This window comes from Chelonia mydas, chromosome 9, assembly GCF_015237465.2.
Source record: "Chelonia mydas isolate rCheMyd1 chromosome 9, rCheMyd1.pri.v2, whole genome shotgun sequence".
Taxonomy (NCBI): Eukaryota; Metazoa; Chordata; order Testudines; family Cheloniidae; genus Chelonia; species Chelonia mydas.
The window spans coordinates 57,771,245-57,791,664 of record NC_057855.1 but is presented as its reverse complement, the minus strand read 5'-3'; the positions used below and the strand labels follow the sequence as shown (position 1 = coordinate 57,791,664).

The window sequence follows — 20,420 nt, the reverse complement described above, 5'->3', positions numbered from 1 at the left end:
CCCAAGCTCTGAGACCCTTGTCCTTCTCGGGGTCCCATTGCGTGTTGTTGGAGCTAGATGCAGACTATTTGCATTTACCTCTTCCAGAACAACCCAGGAGCATGGGAGTCACATGCTGCACACTCAGCTGTTCCAGTCAGTGAAAGGGCTAGTGGGTGGAATAATGTCCATAGATATCCAGGAAGGGAGCATGAGAAAATTCCCTTTAGTTGCGTTTCCTTTAGTTGGGCTGAGCCGCGTGTTATGGCCCCTGTCTCAACTAATAGGAACTTGAATGGCCATACTGAACAGACCGGTCCATCTAGTCGGTTTCTTGTCTTTGACAATGGCCAATGTAGATGCTTCAGAGAAACCTTCATAATTTACCTACTAGTGCATTACTGCGCTGTAGATGAAAATGCCTTTCTGACCCTACTAGATGATCAGCTGTACCGTGAAGCATTAAGATCAAAAGCCCCGGTAATTGTCCCCGGGAAATTGTAATCCCAGCTGCTGTTCCTGTTTATATAAGATGATAAAAAGAGTCTGTAGACCTTTAATCAGATGATTGCCTCAGCAATATCCTGCAGCAGTAAGTTCCACAGATTAATTACATGTCTAATTGAAGATCTGATTCTAATCAGAGACAAATAATGCTGAACTAAACCGCCCGGTCCTCCAGCTGCTGGGACAAGACAGATCATGCTCCACATCAGTGAATTCCTTTTCTGAACTAAATGTACCTCAGCAAATTAATTTCAAAGGCCGTTGGAGCCTCCTAATTGACAATGGAGCCAGGAGTTCTTAACTATAAAGGGCCCTTGGAGAAGCTTGAAGCTTTTGATGAGAAGTGTTACCTCAGAAAAAATGAGAGGTTTGGGGTGCAGGAGGGTGCTCCTGGCTGGGATCAAGGGGTGTGGAGAGTGGGAGGGGGATCAGGGCTGGGGCAGGGGGTTGGGGTGTGGGGAGAGGCTCAGGGATGCAGGCTCCGAGCAGTGCTTACCTCAAATGGCTCCTGGAAGCTATGGCATGTCTCTCTCCAGCTCCTATGCTGAGGCGCGGCCAGGCGTTTCTGCACGCTGCCCCATCCGCAGGCATCCCTCTCCAGCTTCCATTGGAGCGCCGGAGGGGGGTCACTGGAGTACATAGGAGCCGGAGCAGGGCCATGCCGCAGCTTCCAGGAGCTGCGTGGTGCAGCCTGCAACCCAGTACGCTGACTGGAGCACCAGAGTGGCCCTGACCCTGCGCCCTGGCTGAAGCGGGGCCGAGCTGCGTGGTGTGGCCCACCGCCCTGGCTGGAGCTGGGCTGAGCTGCGTGGTATGGCCCACGACCCTGCTCCCCAGCTAAAGCTCGAGGGCTGGCTTAAAATGGCTCGCAGGCCATAGTTTGCCCACCCCATGCTAGCTCCTGAAGAGAGAGAGAGTGCCTTGGCTTCTAATCAGGCCCTTGCTAGGAAGGGGTAGTGTTGGCCTTTCTTGCCAGGTCCCTCCACTCAGCCTGGCCATGGAGAATGAGGAGGGGCAACATGGCCGGGTGCCAGGCAAACAGCAGCAGCATTCAAAGGGCAGCCAGGAGAAGCTGCCTGAGCTATGCCTAGGCTCCCACAGTATCAGGTGTTCTAAGAACATTGTACTGGAGGAGGGTTTCGTTTCATCCAAACAGTTTGAGGATCCTCAGGGCTGCGTCTCTGCTGAGAGCACAGACAGTGGCCTTGTGGAGCTCTGCACCTGGGGCTCAACACCCTCATCATGCCTGCCTCACAGCTGCTGCTGGGAGTCGGCTTCTTCTCCACCAGGACGGCATCGCTCAGCATCCCTTGTCTGCTCAGCACGGGTCAGGTTTCCAAAGCTCTTAGCCCTCACGCAGGAGCCTAAGGGCAGGTCCACACTGCGAACTTGCATCAGTGCAGCTGCGCTACTGTAACGCTTCTGTTGAAGATGCTCTAAGCCGATGGGAGATGATAACTCCGTCTCTGCGAGAGGCTGTAGCTATGTCATCGGGAGACGGGGGATATAACTTTTTAGTTATACCAAAGTGGGTGTGTAGCAGAGACCTGGCCTTAGTGACATGGCCAGAATTACCCCAGGCAGGCTCTCAAGGTGAACTGGTGCTGGATGCTGAGATCTTTCGAACATCTGGCCATGTCATTCAGATGCCTGTGTGGGCACTGAGCCAGTCAGTTCCTGACTCCAACCTACTCAACGTGGTGTTCAGCATTGGAAGGCTCTTCAGTGGGGAGCCCGTCTCGTCTGCCCATGTGACTCTCAGGCCTGCCCTGCCCCCAGCCTCCCCTCCCCAGCCCTTCACGAGATTGGCATAAAAACCAGGAGATTTACAACAGTGAAGTTTTGGGTTTCTTCACTTGGCCTCTGGTGTTGGAAGGTTTGGGGATCACGTTCCCAGGAGAACATGCAACTTGACTTTTCTTTGTAAATGGAAGCTGAGATTCGTCAGGAAGAACCTGGTTCAGCAGCTGGGCCTGAAGGAAAACACTAAATAGCGTGAGATTCGCAGTGACCTCACCAGAGCTGGCAATGGGGAATTGAACTATCTGAATGTTTCCCTCACTCATCACTGCACCCCACAGAGCAGGTGATTGCACCAGTGAAAAGGGAGGCAGATGCTGCTGTTAAGATGAGACAAGATTGCTGCTTCTTTCTACCCCATGCACCCCTTCCTTCTGGTCCTGGAGGCCAGATTTAATTCTCTGCTAGCGCTTCTGTCTGAGTGAATCATATTCTGCTGCAAAGAGCGGGGAGGGCAGCGCAGGGCCATTATTTTAATAGGCCATCAGACTGGAGCAGATAACTGGAAGGCTGATAAGCCCAGAGAGGCGTGGGCTATTGATTAGTCCACTATTGCTCATACCTTTCAAGGTGCAAATGAAGGAACAAGCAATGCCAGCCAGTCTAGATGCTTCAGCAAAGGGGAGATGTTAGCATTGCTCTGATTAGTGCAGCTGCTTCACTAGAAAGAAGGAACCTGTTTATATCAGGAGGCAAAAAACAGAAGTACAACGTTAATAACTGCCTGGCACACCAGGAAATAAGAGCAAAGAAAGCAAGAGTCTTTGGAAAGTTCTCATCGTGAGGGCTCTTTGTTTAAAGGGGCTGTATGCCCAGTCACTTGCAGTGGTTAGTTTTGTTGTTTGTCACCTTGCAGCCTCTTAGAAGCTCAAAAGTGACGTTTCCCATCCCTCACTTCTGCTCTTACCTGTTTTCAGAGATAATTTCCCCCTTCTGTTCCTTAAAAGCAAGATGCAGGGATAAAATGGCTAATGACCCCTGGCTAATAAAGGCTCATAACAGAAAGAAATGCAAAGTGTGTGTGTTTCCTCTTCCTTCCTCCCCCTCAAAAAAATCTCAGATACTTCCCGGTTAAATGAAAACATCCCAGAGGCAGTGTTTCCCACTCTTTAAATGTTTGATGCTTTTTCCTAAAGCCCCTGGTCCTGGAATCCTGTGTGGGATTTTTTTCAATTGAAAGTTTCTGGCCCTCCTGGTTACAGAGAGAAGCTTGAAAACATGATCCAAGTGCTCCTTAAAGTCTCAAAAAGCAAATAAAAAGAACACAATGTATATTATTTTACAAATCTCATGATTTTATGGCAATCTCTTGATTTTGGGGCCTAACTTCATTGTTTTGGAGCCTTTGCTGAGCCTGTTGGCAATACATGCAGCTGCATGGCTCTGCTCGTACCTGTGTTCTCACACAATGCTGTATCCTGAGATGTCTTTAACCTGAAGGATTGCACAGAGCAGAAAACAATAATAATAATAAAACTATATTGAAACTTATTTATGTGGTGAATACCCTCATGCATAACCTGATTAATTGGAGCATTCAGCATCTAAACCAGGGCTTCACTGAGACGCTTTGCAGCTTCCCTGTTGGAGAACATGATACAAATTGTTTGCTTATTTTATATTCCTGTTGTCATATGCATGGTCCATATGGGCAGCACAGCTCTGGGGATATTTTTGAGTGTTATCTTATGCTCCCTCTACTGGCAACTCTGTTCAGTAGTGGAATAAGAGCATTTGCAGAGTCCCCTTGAAACAGGAGCTATTTGGGTATTAATTCCTTTTTAGCGAACCAGCAGTGTGAATTTTCTGCAGTGTTTCGAATCCTGGGGAGGTTTGCCCCGCTTTCCCCACCTGGCAGCACATTTTAGTACTGCCCCTTCACAAGGGGTCCTCTTAAGACAGATTTAAACTCCAAGTTTCCTTGTTTATGTTTTGGAAAGGGTAGCAGGGCTGGTGCCTGCCCGAGAAAGAACAAAGGTAAGGTGTTATAGCAAACTTGAGGACAGCTGAGAGGCAAAGCACAACTGCAGTGTTATCTGGAAAAACCTGATCCTCACTCCACCTCTTTGCAAACCTCGTGTGTCGGGCTAAGTCCACAGCCCCAACCTGGGCATCTACTGTGCCTAGAGCTGATGAAGGGGTTCTGGTTTTCTTGAGGCATTGCCGTGAAATCTAGGCACCAGAGGGTGAATCATAGGCAGCTCTTTGCATTCAACATTATGGTCCTATGTTTGTCATGTGGAACACTTTAATTTAAGAGCATCCTGCATTTGCCATGCAGAGGGCCAACTTCCTGGGAGCCTGTGGGCTGGATTTTATCTGGATAAAAGTTTACATAAATGTTTCACTAAAAAGAAAAATTTACCTGACCCTAATGAATGCTGGGATTTGACTATTTCTTGACAGGCAGGTAGCGATCGCCTGTTTGCTTCATTCTGCAATAATGAAAACCGGCAGTTGATGGGTTTTGTCCTCACCCAAAGTCATGGGGGGAGGGGAGGAACTGCAAATGGTTTTATGGAATAGGAAGATTAAGTGACCTCCAAACCAGAGCACCACAGGCTGTGACCCTATGCAAAGGACATGTGCCTGGCCTCATTTAGCGCTCGCTCCATCTATGATGGAGGCCTCCCTCACAACCCCTCCTGTGATCCTCCTCCCACCTGTCTGGGGGCTTCTTTGCTGTCTGTTATACCACCTGTGTGGACTGGGACAAGGAGGTGCAGCTGAACTTTGGTGTTCCAAGTGGGCTTTGCAGGTGGGCAATATTAAGAAATGCAGAGTTAGAGCAGCTAGTCCGTCTTTGCTGTGGGCCATCAGCCCTGGTGTCAAATGTGATCCTGGATGCTGTCAGGAATGGTGCTCTGCCTGGGGGCTGGGTGCCATTGGTGTGTCTGGGGCTGGGACCCTGGAACAGCAGGACACAGTGCTGTTCCAAAGACTAAGGCCCATGATGCCATGTCAGTCATTTGGTGCTGGTGCCACATCCATTGGGTGTACCTGAAGAATCTGTGTTGTGCAGTATCAGCCTGGTGTAGTTACAGGTGTGTACTGTGCCATGTTGATCCTGTGTACTTATGAAATCTGCATGAAACTAATTTGATTGTATCCAGGAAAAAAAAGGCAGTATTGGTATTTTTGGTTTTCTTTTGGTGGTGGTGAGGAGTTGGAGGAGGGGAGGGTCAATTTTCCCTGACTTGTTGAATTTGTGTGTCATTCTGAGCTATTCACCTGACCATAATATGAAGATGTTTGATACTCTGGACGTTTGGCTCTCACTGCAATGTATGAGTGGAAATGGAAAGCATTCTAAAAAGCTACACGAGGTGCGAAGAGAGGGTAAAGGTCTGAGCTCTGCCTGTTAGCAAGCTATCCAATTGTCCGGAGTCGTTGGTGACTGGGGAGTGGAAACAAGCCCATGAATGTACTGAAGGAGTAAAAATCAATCATTCTTCAATCTAGATCAAATAGAAACACTGTCAAGAGTCGTTAAGCAGCGAGATAGAAAGGGGTTCATGTGCATGATACAGAAAATTGGCTCCTTCAGCTTCTTGGAGATCAATGGTATCACGGAATGAAATTGCCTATTGAGGCATTGGAGAAGAACGCTGATGATCCTGTAAGTCAGTGCTACTCAAAGTGGTGGTCTGCGGACCCGTGCCGGTCTGCGAGCCATCAGCTGCTGGTCTGCGCACACATTGGAAAAAAAAATTGTTGGTCCCCCGCATCAGATAGCTTGAGAAGCACTGTTGTAAGTGACACATTTTCATTGCCGTTGTCCTCATCGAAATGTAGCCACAATGATAAACTGGAATCCCTGTGCTAGGCCTTCAACAGCACCTTCATTCAGGAGCTGGCTCTCTTGCCCTTGTTACGTAACAGGTTCAACCTAAACTCATGTCAGCAGGTTAAGAGCATCCACACATAGAGTCACATCAATTTAGCTGGTTTCAGAGTAGCAGCCGTGTTAATCTGTATTCGCAAAAAGAAAAGGAGGACTTGTGGCACCTTAGAGACTAACCAATTTATTTGAGCATAAGCTTTCATGAGCTACAGCTCACTTCATCGGATGCAATTTAGCTAAATCAGTTCAACCTCCCTTTAGTGAAACTGTGTAAGTCTGTACACAGGCCAGCCCACAGGCTTTGATACCCAAACCAGGGCCCAGATCACTTGGGCAGGGCAGTAACTGTGCCATGCAGCCAGAGGAAGGGGTCTCCAGAGCATACGCAGAGTGTTATTGCCTAGTCATTGCTCCATGGTGGCAGGCAGCAATCTTTGCTTGGCCGCCATGCTCCACCCACTTCTAAATCCATCTGCACAGAAGGGAGAATGGCAGCGGCCCAGCAGAAGCAGGGTCCAGTGCCGTGGATAGCTTATGCAAGGGAATAAACGTCTCCTTGTGTTCCTCTTGCTCCCCGACATGGCATGGTGCACCACTGAGCCCTTGTTGAGTGGTGATTGTACTACTAAAAAGATCAAGACAAAAACCTGAGACTAAAGTTGTGACCTTCTTTTGCATTAATGCCCCCTTCAGTGTCACACAAAATGAGCAATGTAATGAAGTGTTTGAAGCACTTTGCTCTAAATAAACTCCTCCAGACCAGACAGATTTAAACTTCCAGACTCAGATGCTGCAAATGAAGAAAAAAAGGGGAAAAACTGAAGGAAGCACTAAGAGGATCAGCATGTTCATGCAAGATGACTGATCAGACATGAGAAATGACCCGATAATAGTATCTATTCAGGGGAAAATGCATTGCTGCTAAATGCTGATTGTACAGCTGCAAATAAACCTGCCCTACATTGTGTCTAGGTTACTGAAGAGAGCACCCCAAAATGCAGAGTATAGTATGAGAGGATCTCTGCCATTTTGCTCAGAGAAAATAAAATGAAAGAGATGAGAGACCTTCACAGAAGCAATCAACTCCAGCATTTGCTTTCTGTGCAGTGAGCACACTGTTGAAACCTTCTTGAAGAAAGAAGTAGCACCTTACATAGCACATGGGGGAAGTTCAAAATGTTTTCCACCCTGCCGTCAGCCTCCTGGTTGATTGACTGATACCATAGGATTGATAGCCTGGCTTCCCAAAGACACTCAGTGGATTGAGTCTCTGCATTTTCATCCAAGTGCCATAAGGATGCTGCTGTTTGCGCTGAGCAGGAGGCCTTTGTTTGAAACACACAGACATTTCACACAACAAGGGACTGTACAGAAATTCTAAACTTTTACAAAAGCAATTTCAGGAGTTTGCAGGGGGCTTGGCTGATCACAGGCTGCTAGTACAGCTGCAGTCTCAGTGGAAATCTGATTTGATGTAGTTAACAACAAAGAACTGGAACTATGCAACAGCAAATAAAATAAATGATTCACCAAAGGAATGGAACTTTTCCATTACTGAGCCAACATGATTGATCTCAAATACAGAAGTCATGGGCTGAGCTCCATACCAGAAGAGGCAGGTGTGATGTAATTCTGAGTTCCTTCCTTCTCTTCTAGGTTGGTACAATAAAAGCTATTACTCTCCCCCTCCCTCTCTGATAGCCTGGGACCAGCACAGCTCCAACAGCACTACAAACAACAATGGAAGATCTCGATATCTAGGGCAGATACAAAGTGGGTAGGTCTGACTAGTTAATAGATTGGAGGCTTGATTCTTGTGTTTTACTGTCAGACCAGCCCCCTCTGCATTGTGGACATTGGTTGCCTTTTTGTCTCTGAGGAGTAAATGGGCTTATGAAGTGACTTGCAGCAAGTAGGTGCCTTCATTTCACAAAGCCTTTTTGCTTTCAGAGGGAAAAAAGGTGGTTTTCTTTGGGCTGCAGAAAATGGCAGCAAGCCTAGTATTCTCCCATGGTGGGTCTCTAGCTCTGGTATTATCTGGCCCCCCTTACCAGTGCCTCTCCATCTCCATTGTGTTATCCTCATACCCTGGGAGAGGCAGAGCAGGGCCACTCTCCCCACTGCACAGCTGGAACTAGGCCCAGAGAGACCTGTGCACGGTCACAGGTCACACACGGAGGCTGTGGCAGAGCAGGGAATTTAATCCAAGTCTCCTGGGTCCCAGGCTAGTGCCCTAAGCACTGGGCCATCCTACCTCTCTAAGGGGCTCTGTGGGGTCTGTTCTGTATGTAGGGTTGCCAACTTTCTAATAGCACAGAACCGAACACCTCTTCCCCCCACACCATCCCACCCCTTTGCCGAGGCCCTGCCCCCGCTCGCTCCACCCCCCTCCCTCTGTCTCTTGCTTTCTCCCACTCTCACCGGGCTGGGGCAGGAGCTTGGAGTGGAGGAGGGGGGATGAGGACTCTGGCTGGGGATGTGGGCTTGGGTGTGGGGCGAGGATGAGGGGTTAGTGGTGTGGGAGGGGGCTCAGGGCTGGGGCAGAGGATTGGGGTGCAGGGTGCGAGGTCCAGGAGGGAGTTTGGGTGTGGGAGGGGACTCCAGGCCGGAGCAGGGGGTAGGCGTGTAGGAGGGGGCTCAGGATCAGGGCATGGGGCTGGGGTGGGAGGGGTGCGGGGTCCCGGCGGCACTTATGAGGCTCCCAGGAAGCAACTGCCAGGTCCCTGCAGCCCCTAGGCACATGGGCGGCCAGGAGGGCTCTGCAGTGCTGCCCTAGTGCCCGCAGGCTCCACCCCCGCAGCTCCCATTGGTTGTGGTTCCCAGCCAATGGGAGCTGCAGAGCCGGCACTCGGGGTGGGGGCAGTGTGCGGAGTCTCCCTGGTTGCCCATGTGCCTTGGAGTTGCAAGGACCTGTCAGCTGCTTCCAGGAGCCGCGCGACGCTAGGGCAGGCAGGCAGCCATGGGCCCCCACTGCGCCGCCAACCAGACTTTTAACGGCTCAGTTGGCAGTGCTGACCGGAGCCCCCAAGGTCCCTTTTCAACCGGGCATTCCGGTTGAAAACTGGACTCCTGGCAACCCTATCTGTATCACAGTCTGCACTGCTCCACACTAGTCTCGTGTCATTATGGGGCTTGGATTCTACCTGTTCCAATCCAGATGTGTGTTGGACTCCGTTAGCCTTGTGTAAGTACAGAGGTCCCGATTCAGGAAAGCCCTTAAGCACATGCTTGAGTCCATTCATTTCCAGGAAAGCATTTAAGTGTGGGCTTAGCACGGGCTTTCCTGACTCAGGACCAGACCCAGGACCATACCAGCAAAGAGGGCTAACAGAGTATGTAGCATGTTGGCCCAGTTTGCCTCTGGGCTTTGCATGCTGCCAGGCCAAGCATGGAGCAGAAAAAAGAAGGTCTTGATTGTCTCTTTTTTGACACCCGTGTCATCCCATTGTCTTCCCGGCTTTATTCCTGCTTTACCCTGGAGGGAGGAAGATGGGAACTGGGCTCAATGGGTTTAGTCATGCAAATCTAACAGACAGACTGAAAGCTCAGGGAGTGTGTGAAAGAAATGAGTCCCTCCCTGGGGAAATGGAAAACCTTAACATTGGTCTTATTCTCAGGGGAGGGTGATCTTTAACGCTGAGATAATTACCCGTTGGAACAATTTACTGAGGGTCATGTGGGATTCACTCTGGCTGACAAGTTTTCAATCCTGACTGGAAATTGGTCTAAAAGCTCTGCTCCAGGAATCATTGTGGGGCAGTTCTTTGGCCTGTGTGGTACAGGGGGGGTCCAACTGGATGATCACAATGGGCCCTTCTGGCCTTGGAATCTGTAAATCAGTGATTGACAAGTGGGTCTGCAAAGTGGGTCTCAGCCACAGAGTGCCTGGGGTGTCTCTGCTTTTGTCTGCATGGTTGTTTATCCTGGCATGAATGGCACAGTTAACTAACTGAATCCTTAATGTCCCAATGCATTTAAAAACACACATAATTCAAGCATCCTCTGTATGTGGGACCACCTGCCCTCCCACCCGGCCTCTCCCTGCTATATCCAAAGTGCATTTTCTGTTACTGAAAGTGGTTTGCATCAAAGATGGAGGGTTGAAAAATCTTCCTGTGTGGTCCTCCACTTTGCCAGACCCATACTCCCTGCACTGGCTTCCTCCATGCCAAAACCAAGGGGCCACACAGATACATTCTCTGTCTCAGGAAGGTGCCCCCTTCCTGAGCCCATGCACTTGGCTCGGGTTGGGTTTGAAGGTGTCTGAAATGTGCTGTCTCTTTAAGATCCCAGGTCGTTAAATGGGCCAGATCCTCAGCTGGTGGAAATGGGTGTAAACCCAGTGATCTTGATTGTGCTACACTGAGTTATGCCATGCTCCGTATGTGGGCATGAACTGACAGATCACTGCCCTCTTTAGTATGTTACCCCTTCTCCCTGCTCTACCCTGTGCTTTCATGGCTGCATCTCATGGGTTTGCTGGCTCGTGCCAGGCTCTGCCTTGGAACAGTCTGTACATGGCCCAGGCCCTGGCATGCAAGGGGTTAAGGCCTTGGGTTCCTTTGGCCAGCTGTGGTTTGGGGTGCGAAGACTCATTGGGTTCCTGTGACTCTCTTTGCAGAAGAGCGTGAAGGAGGGGCTGTTACTGAAGCAGACGAGCTCCTTCCAGAGGTGGAAGAGGCGATACTTTAAGCTGCGGGGCCGGACACTGTATTATGCCAAGGACTCTAAGGTAGGATAAACCCAGCAGCCCCTGGGCATTGGGGAAGCTCTGGGAGGAGGCTCCCTTAGGCCCCAGGGCATCGCCAGTGTGATGGCTGCCATGGCTCATGCCCCGGGGATTCAGCAGAAGACTTGTGGAGCTCTAAGCATGAGCTGCTACAGCTTGAGCTAAAGCTGTCTAGCCAGCGCGGCAGCAGATTTGCCCTCAACGGATGGGGATGGGGCACAGAGGGGCCTGTCACACATTCGGTCTCTCATCCGCCCACAGGCTGCTGGGGCTTGGCCTTCCCCTTTGCCTTCCCTTTGTCCCCATGGCATTGGACCTGGGTCTACCCCATTTATCTGGGATGTCCAGCAGCCTAACCTGGGGGATCTCCTCTCCCCCAGCCTTGGGAGCTAGTGCTACCCTGACTATCCAATCAGGGCAACCCTGTCTGAGCTAATAAACCACTGACCTCAGGTATTTCCCTCCCCCGGCATGCGCGCACACACACGCTTGCAGATATACGCACCTGAGTGAGCCAGCTCCTGAAACGGACAGCTGGCTCGTTAATTGGTTCACTCTGTCTTCAGACCCCAGCACTCTGGGTTATTACTACACATTGCCAGAATGCAGTCCCCATTGGCAGAGCCCCGCAAGGCAGCCAGCCCCTGCCAGGAATGCTGGGTCCCATCTCAGGAACAGGCAATCACTCGCCAACCCATTGGAGAGGAGCGTGCAGCGCACCAAGCAAGCAGTGATTTCCTGACCTCTCTAGTGCCCAGGAGGGGTCTCCCCTGGACAGAGAAGATGGCTCCGAAAGACAGAGGATTCAGAGAGGGGAAGGAGCATTCCCTGTAGTGTGTCCACCAGGACTTTGCTCAGTCTTGTTTGTAAGGAGGGGGAGTTTCACAAGCCCTAACTCTGATCCCAGTTGAGTGAATGAGAGCAGAGTTAGGCTGATGGGAAGGCCCAGTTCCTCATGGATTTCCATAGGACTTAGGCACTTCAATACCTTTGAGGGTCTGGGTATTTGAGAAGCCCACCCTAAATATCTTCAGCAAGAGGCCTCCCAGCATGTCCTTTGCGAGTCTGGATGGTGACCGACTTGGCCCTTTCTCTCTGCTAGGGAATGTTATTGATGCCCAGATTGTCCTGCTGTAAATCATAGTGCTGGGAGGGACCTCGAGAGAGCATCAGGTGCAGCGCCCTGTGCTGAGGCAGCACCCAGTAATCTAGACCAGCCCTGACAGGTGTTTGTCCAACCTGGTCTTAAAAACCTCCAATGATGGGGACCACAACTTCCCTTGGATACCTGTTCCAGATCTTAAATGTTTTTGGAGTTAGAAATCTTTTCCTAATATCTAATCTAAATCTCCCTTGCTGCAGATTAAATTGATTACTTCTTGTCCTACCTTCAGTGAATGTGGAGAATAATGGATCACCATCCTCTTTAGAACAGCCCTGAATGTATTTGAACACTGGGATCACTCCCCACTTCAGTCTTCTGTTCTCAAGACTGAACATGCCCAGGCTTTCCTCAGAGGGCAGGTTTTGAAAACTTTTATCATTTTTGTTGCTCCCCTCTCTGATTTGTCCACATCTTTCTTAAAGTGTGGCACCCAGAACTGGATGCAGTTCTCCAGCTGAGGCCTCTCCAGTGCCGAGTAGAATGAATCATAGAATATCAGGGTTGGAAGGGACCTGAGGAGGTCATCTAGTCCAACCCCCTGCTCAAAGCAGGACCAATCCCCAATTTTTGGCCCAGATCCCTAAATGGCCCCCTCAAGGATTGAACTCACAACCCTGGGTTTAGCAGGCCAGTGCTCAAACCACTGAGCTATCCCTCCCCCCCACAGGAGTGGGACAGTTCCCTCCCGTGTCCTTCAGACAACACTCCTGTTATTACACCCCAGAATGATATTAGCCTTTTTCTGCAACTGCACCACATTGTTGACTCATATTCAATTTGTGATCCATTCTATTCCCCAGATTCTTTTAACCAGTATTGCCACCTAGATAGTGTTCCCCATTTGTAGTTGTGCATTTTATTTTTATTCTTTCATATGTGTAGTACTTTGCACTTGTCTTTATTCAATTTCATCCTGATGATTTCAGACCAATTCTCCCATTTGCCAAGGTAGTTCTGAATTCTAATCCTGTTCTCCAAGGTGCTTGCAACCCCTCCCATTTTGGTGTCATCTACAAATCTTATAAGCATACCCTCTGCTCTATTATCCAACATATTAGTGAAAATATTGAATAGTACCAGACCCAGTACAGACCCTTATGGAACCCCACTAGATACACCCTCCCAGTGTGACAGCGAACCGCTGATAACTGCCATTTGAGTATGGTCTCTCAACCAGTCTTGCTCCCACCTTTTTGTAATTTCAGCTAAATCACATTTCCCTCGTTTGCTAATGAGAATATTGTGGGACTGTGTCAAAAGCCTTACTGAAAACAAGAAAGAAAATTAGGTTGGTTTGGCATGATTTGTTCTTGACAAATCCATGGTGGCTATTCCTTATAACCCTATTATCCTCCTGGTGCTTACAAACTGATTGTTTAATCATTTGTTCCAGTATCTTTCCTGCTATCAAAGTTAGGCTGACTGATCTATAATTCCCTGGGTCCTCTTTGTTCCTCTTTTTAAAGCCAGGTTCTATATTTGCTCTTCTCCAGTCCTTTGAGACCTCACCTGTCCTCCAGGAGTTTTCAAAGATAATTGCTAATGGTTCTGAAATTGCCTCAGCTAATTCCTTAAGCACCCTAGGATGAATTTAATCAGGCCCTGCTTATTTGAATACATCTAACTTAGCTAAATTTTCTGTAACATATTTTGGCTTGCGTTTCTTCTCCCTTGCTAATATTAATTGTGTTAAGTCTCTGGTCACAATCAACCTTTTTAGTGATGACTGAAGCAAAATAGGCATTAAACACCTCAGCTTTCTTGAGTTATTAGGTCCCCTTCATTGCTAAATAGAGGACCTGCACTTTTCTCTGTCTTTCTCTTGCTCCTGATATATTTAAAGAACCTCTTCTTATTGCCTTTTATGTCCCTTGCTAGGTGTAACTCATTTTGTGCCTTAGCCTTTCTGATTTTGTCCCTACAAGCTTGCCCTATTCTCTTGTACTCATCTTTAGCAATTTGTCCATGCTTACACTTTTTGTAGGATTCCTTTTTTATGTTCATGTCACTAAAGAGCTCCTGATGGCCTCTGACCATATTGGCCTCTTACTATTCTTCCTATCTTTCTTTTGCACCAGGATAGTTTGCTGTTGCGCTTTTAATAATGTCTCTCTGAGAAACTGCCAGCTCTCCTGAACTCCCTTTCCCCTTAAATTTTCTTCCCATGGGACCTCACCTATCACTTCTCTGAGTTTTAGTCTGCTTTTGTGAAGTCTGTCATCCTTATTCTGCTGCCCCTTACTCTGTGATCTAGAGACCAACAGCTCCAAGGAAGGGGGAGCTTTATCATCATCTGGATCTTACTGATCAGACCAGTTTAGTGTCGTTGATGGATGGCATCCCCTCATGCCAACCTGCTTCTCCAGATGGCGAATAAATGCTTAGGGAATTTGTCCCTGTCCCATCCCCTGTAGGTCACTCCAGGACCCTCTGCCATCTTGAGGAACATCTATTCACTAGACTCCCTGGTTCCAATTGCTTTGACCAGGTTTGAATCCATTGTAAGCCTTTCCCATGGGCAACTTATGTTCCTTCACAGAGTCTCATGTGGGTCCTCACCCAAAGCTACATGGAAGGTCAAGGAAATTGGGTATACCAGGTCACCGTAACCTAATAGTTAATTAATATTCCCTGAGCTGTGCTCTGACACAGAGCGGCTCGCTTTGTGGAGTCATGCTGGCTGAGTCCCAGCAGGCTATATGGTCCAAAATGGCCAGTTGTTTTGGGTGCCCAGTTCTGTAGATACCCAGGTGCCCCCATCAGGGTGGCTAGGTATCAAGGCACTGCCACTGGCCGGCCACTCTTAGAAATGTGGTCCACCGTACTGGCCTGCCCGGGTAGAACTTTCCCTTACATAGACTCCACAGCCCAAATGCAGGCCAGGTGTAGACCAGGGTGATCCCACTTTCACCAGGCCTGGGTCTGGCCCTCCTGCAGCTTGAGCAGAAGCAGAACAAGTGGCCCCTTAGAGCATCCTGCAGCCTGTGCACACTATTCCCTCATGATCTAACCCTACCCCCTTTTTGGCAGCAGGACAGATTGCCACCAAGCCAGATCTCCCCCTCTGGCAGTGGGAGCAAAGGCAGGGACAGCCTTGCAGCCTGAGCCTGCTCTTCTGGCTGCTTTGGGGGTCCCATGGATCATCAGGCGAGCCCTTCTCCGTCCATCAGTGCCCAAGGTGCTAAGGTGAAGCAAGTCTCCCTAGCCTATGGGTCTCAGGATCTCCCTCCACTGCCTGGGCAGAGCTAGGCTCCATGGGTTCAGTTACTGGGCTGAAGGCTGAGACTGTCTCATTGCTGGTGTCTCTGCTATATCACCCTTTCCCTCATGCCTCCCCAGTCATTGATTTTCGATGAAGTGGACCTCTCTGACGCCAGCGTGGCAGAGACCAGCACCAAGAACATTAACAACAGCTTCACGGTAAGGGACAGTACCTCACACACTGCACTGCAGCAGTCCTGGTCCAGCACCCATTGAAGTCAGTGGAAATACTCGCCTTGGCTTCAGTGGGCTTTGCATCACAATCTGCCTGTTGTTATCCTTGTGTGTCAAGGATGGGGGAGGGAGCCGAGTAGGGCTGCTGCCCTTCACAACAGGCCTTTCCCCCTAGCCCCCACAAAACCAAGTGTCAGACTGTACTTAAGGGGTATGCTCTGGGTACTCCCGAGCATGGGGGTCCCATAGGAGGGATCATCTCCCTGTAGTGGAGGATGGGCAAAGTTATCCTGCAGCATGTGGTCATTTAATTCCTGATACAATAAATTAATTACAGGAACTCCTCACTTAAAGTCGTCCCGGTTAATGTTGTTTTGTTATGTTGCTGATCAATTAGGGAACAAGCTCGTTTAAAGTTGTGCAATGCTCCCTTATAACATGGTTTGGCAGCCGCCTGCTTTGTCCACTGCTTGCAGGAAGAGCAGTCCGTTGGAGCGAGCTGGTGGGGGCTTGGAACCAGGGTGGACCGGCAGCCCCACATCAGCTCCCCGCTCCCCTAAGTTCCCTTTGCGGCAGCCGCCCAGCAGGCTATCGATTGCTGGCAGTTCAGCTGTCCCTCCCCCAACTGCTGTGTGCTGCTCCTGCCCTCTGCCTTGGAGCTGCTCCTGGGAGCCTCCTGCTGGCTGTGTGTGTGGCAGGGCCGGGGAGGAAGCAGGGGGCTAATGTTAGAGTGTCCCCCTACCCCCTGCTCCTGCCCCTCGCTTACCCCATTTCCATAGAGCGGGGGGGTGGGAGGGACACAACAGGGCTCAGGATGGAGGGAGCTTGCTGGCAGCAGCTGCTGTCTCAACTTGCTGATCTACTTAAAAAGGCAATGTACTTAGAGTGGAGTCAACGTACTTAAAGGGGAAATGCACATCTCTCTCTCACATACACAGGGTGTGTGTCTCTGTCTCTGTCTGCCATGCTGTCTCCCCTCCCTCCATTTGTGCTACCTTGTAGAGTGTGAGGCTACATTAACAACAAAGTGTCAACCCTTGAGGGCTCAGCTGTCCTAGTTCATCATTTAGCAGTAAGGCATTCCCAGGGAACTATCCCACCCTCTTCCACCCTCTGAGTTCACCACCTCAACCAAGCTTCACAATCATCATTGCTGTGTACAGTATTAAATTGTTTGTTTAAAACTTATACTGTGTGTGTGTGTGTGTGTGTATATATATATATATATATAAAAAATAGCCTTTTTTCTGGTGAAAAAAAATTTCCCTGGAACCTAACCCCCCTATTTACATTAATTCTTGTGGGGAAATTGGATTCACTTAACATCGTTTCGCTTAAAGTTGCATTTTTCAGGAACATAACTACAATGTTAAGTGAGGAGTTACTGTACTTTTCTATAGCGGATGTCCAACAGTCCCTCCTGCTAGGAGAGGCAGGAACCAAAGTAGTTGTGAGCCTCCAGACAGCTAGTGCTCCATTAGTGCTGTGTTTTGGGGGAAACCCAGCCCTATGGACTTCGGTACGATGTGTGTGGTGCTAAAGCTGTGGGCTGCCCCTCTGCACAAGGGTGAATTTCATATACAGGGACTGCTGCTGGAGTAGCCCTGAGCTTCCCATGACAAGTGCACTCACTCTGGTCTCCACAGAGGCCTTTGCTGGGCTCCAAGGCCTGCCCTCCCACCCTTTTCCCTTTAGCAGCTCCTGGACCAGTCCCCAGTACACACAGCTCCAGCGGAGGCTGTTGCAGGCCCGCTTCGGACCACTGGCCATGCTCACCCTTGCTGTAACTCCGCAGGAGTCAACAGAGTTGCATGGGAGGGGAATTTACCCATTGCTTCTGCTCTAGTGTGCACACCAAGGACCCAGTCCTGTACCCACTGAAGTCAATGAGAGCTTTGTTGCTGACTTCAGTGGGAATAGGATTGGGCCCCAGAGCCCCCTCTAGCTGGCCAGTAACATACATGTAATTGTCTCCAGTTGGGCACAAAACTCCAGGCTGGGACTGGGACTGTGTTAGCTGAGGAGGGCTGGACCAGCCTCTTGTGGGGGGCTGCTATCTTTTGATTCCCTAGGAATTGGAGGCGGGGGAGAACGTGGAGCTTGGCTTGAGTGCCCCCCTGGAATAGAGTGTGGGCACCGTGCTTCTTGCCGCCTGTAATGAGTAGAGAAACTCTGATCTCCCGAGCGCCTTCGGTAGCCCTGCATGGTGTGAGTGGGGGCAGCACGCTCGCCTCTGCATGTTGTAACCATTCCAACAGCGCAATCTATGAGCAGTCTGGATTTCCTCCTCTGCACTAGCTGTGGGCTGCCCAGCAGCCTCCGTTCTCTTTGCAGCTGGCTTAGCAGGGCAGTTTTCTTCTGTAGGTGATCACACCGTTCCGAAAGCTCATCCTGTGTGCCGAGAACCGGAAGGAGATGGAAGACTGGATCAGTGCCTTGAAATCCGTGCAGAAGTGGGAAATCAATGAGGTAAGAGAGGCACACACGCTGGTTGGGAGTCCCCAGGTGGTAGGCCCACGACAGGGAGTGTTAGTAAAACTGTCCTGGACACAGGGAAACAGTGAGATCATAGCAATATTCATCTAAGGGATGGCATTCTCCCTATTCGTAGGAAGAGTGTCATGAGACACAGGGTTTACAGTGCTAGTCATGCTGTGCATCAATGGGGTAGCTAGCTGTGACCTTGTGAACACTGTGTGTGTGTGTGTGTGTGTGTGTGTGTGTGTGTGTGAGAGAGAGAGAGAGAGAGAGAGAGAGAGAACAGTTGGATGTGAACTCTGCCTTTTACTATTATTACTAGGTGTAATACAGTAGCACCCAGGAGCCCCAGTCATGGATCAGGACCCCAAAGCACGAGGCGCGATACAAACAGAGGACAAAAAGACAGTCTCTGTCCCAAAGAGCTTAAATCCTCTCTGATGGTGAAATGCTGTCAGTTGTATTGTGTGTCTTTGGAATGGTCGCTTTCCCTGAACAGGCAGTGCAGGAGCAGATTTTCTCTCTTTGATGTCACAGTGGACCAGACCCTCACCTGGGGTCAATTGGTGCAGCTCTGTTAAAATCAGTGGAGCTGTCTGTTTACACCAGTTGAGGAACTGGCTCCTTAGGTATTAATTAATGACTGGCCAAACCAATTTGTCCCCCTTTTCTTTGGAGACTTGCTGGTGTTTTACTAATTTACGAGGATAAACCCACTGGGCTGACGTCCGATCCGGTGTAACTGTATAGCGTGTTCAGTAGAGCTCATTCATTTCATTACAGGAAGCTCCTGACATTTGCTGGGACAGAGGCTATGAAATGGCTCGGTGGGACTGGTCAGTGAGGGAGCAGATGCTGTGTGGAAGGGGAACGGTAGCACAGGATTTGTTATCCTAGCAGAACTGCGTGTAGAGTGAGCGCTGGGCTAACAGGGCTAGAGAACATGAGATCTGACTTGAACAAAGCCATAAATGCATAGTGGTGGCACCTCTAAGGAACCAGTTTTCCAGGCATAAACGTCCCAGCAGAACTGCTCATGTGGCAGGTTTCGGTTTTCAGGGTCCTTGAATGTAATTCTCACCCACCAGCCTCACAGTATTGTATTTGGTTTGCTCGGGGCTTAAACAATCACACACGTGCATGTCCTTCCACCCTGCCTTGTTGCCATTAACACAGCCATGGCATGAACCCTCGCCAGTTGCTCCCCCGACTTCTGCCAGCTACTCATCATTATCCCTGTGACTTGGGGTTTTCAAATTGGGACGAGAAGACTGGGAACTTCAGAGGAGCCAGAGGCAATTAGGCTCCCAAATGCCATTGAATTCTCTCTTAAAAAGTTATATTCTTATTATAGCTTCAGTACCCACTGGAGATAATGGCCCAACTCCTCAAAGGTATTCAGGTGCCTAACTCGCATTCACCTTTGAGGATCTGGGCCAATGAGTGCAGCATGTAGGACAGAGCCAGCTGAGCAGCCAGTGATGCCAGACGAGGAACTACTTGGAGAGAATGCCAAGGCTGCCAGGGGTCAGGAAATGCCAATGTTAAGTTTGCTTGTGTAACTTGACTGCTTCCCCCTTGTGTGTATGCATTGCGCTGCAGTCTTTAGCAACGTGCTCACAACTGGGTTTCCACAAGACTCCTGGCCTCACATGTTGAGCCAGATGGAAAGTGCCCGGAGAGTGAGGCTGCTGGGAATAGTGCTCTTCAGCCTCACCAAGCCATTGGCAGACCCCACCTTGTGCCCACCCAAGTAGCGCAGAATGAGGGAGGTATGCACTAGTCCCTGCTTATTCCCTGACCCCCCTGCCTTATGTGCTGCCTGCTGTCCAGCCTGCCTGCCGAGGTCCCACAACACTCACTGCTAGCCCTGCCTCATTCACTGAGTGCCGTTCAGCCTGTGCACATGGGCTAGACTGTGCTTAGGCTTTATGGCGATGCCCTGGGGCGAGGGGCAATAATGCCCCACATTCACTCCCCAGTTGCAGGCATCCGGTACTTGCTCCTCCCACTGCAGAGGTGGGTGAAGACTGGGGAGGGGTGGGTGGGGGGCAGGCATAGGAATGGATGGAGATTTGGCTCCCGTATGGAACACACCAGCCAGCAGAGCTGACCATGCTGCCTCCCAGAGCTGAGACTAGAGGCCAGGAGTCCCAAGTCCCGTGCTTTAGCCACTGAACATACCAGGCCCTCCCTGACCACACAGAGTTCTGTGCAAACACTGCAGTTCCAGAGAAGCTGCTGTGGATTTGGTTGGGTCACAGCGATCTCCTCTCTGGACAGTGAGAGCACAGCCAATCAGTAACAATGTAGTGAGCAATCTCGGGCACACCACAGGGTGGGTCCCATCTCAGGCAGCACCTAGGACCCATGGGAGCTGCGGTGGGTTAAGGAGAGTGGGGGTCTCTCTCCCCTTTGCTAATCAGGTGCTGGAGAAAGTGTCAGTACAAATGTACAGAACAGAACCCTTCAGTCCCATTTCG

The 20,420-nt window shown here is 49.9% G+C and overlaps 1 protein-coding gene across 15 annotated transcripts in view; it reads left to right on the top strand.

Annotated features, from left to right (window-relative positions):
• DGKK (diacylglycerol kinase kappa) overlaps positions 1–20,420 on the top strand; it is a 152,887-nt gene that overhangs the window by 75,070 nt on the left and 57,397 nt on the right. For 14 of the 15 annotated variants that reach the window (XM_043522399.1, XM_043522401.1, XM_037908862.2 and 11 more), the window contains 3 exons: positions 10,752–10,862; positions 15,364–15,444; positions 17,824–17,928. In XM_043522399.1, the coding sequence (XP_043378334.1) occupies positions 10,752–10,862; positions 15,364–15,444; positions 17,824–17,928 (297 nt within the window). The remainder of the gene's footprint in view (positions 1–10,751; positions 10,863–15,363; positions 15,445–17,823; positions 17,929–20,420) is intronic. The other variant, XM_043522407.1, reaches the window with a different exon arrangement.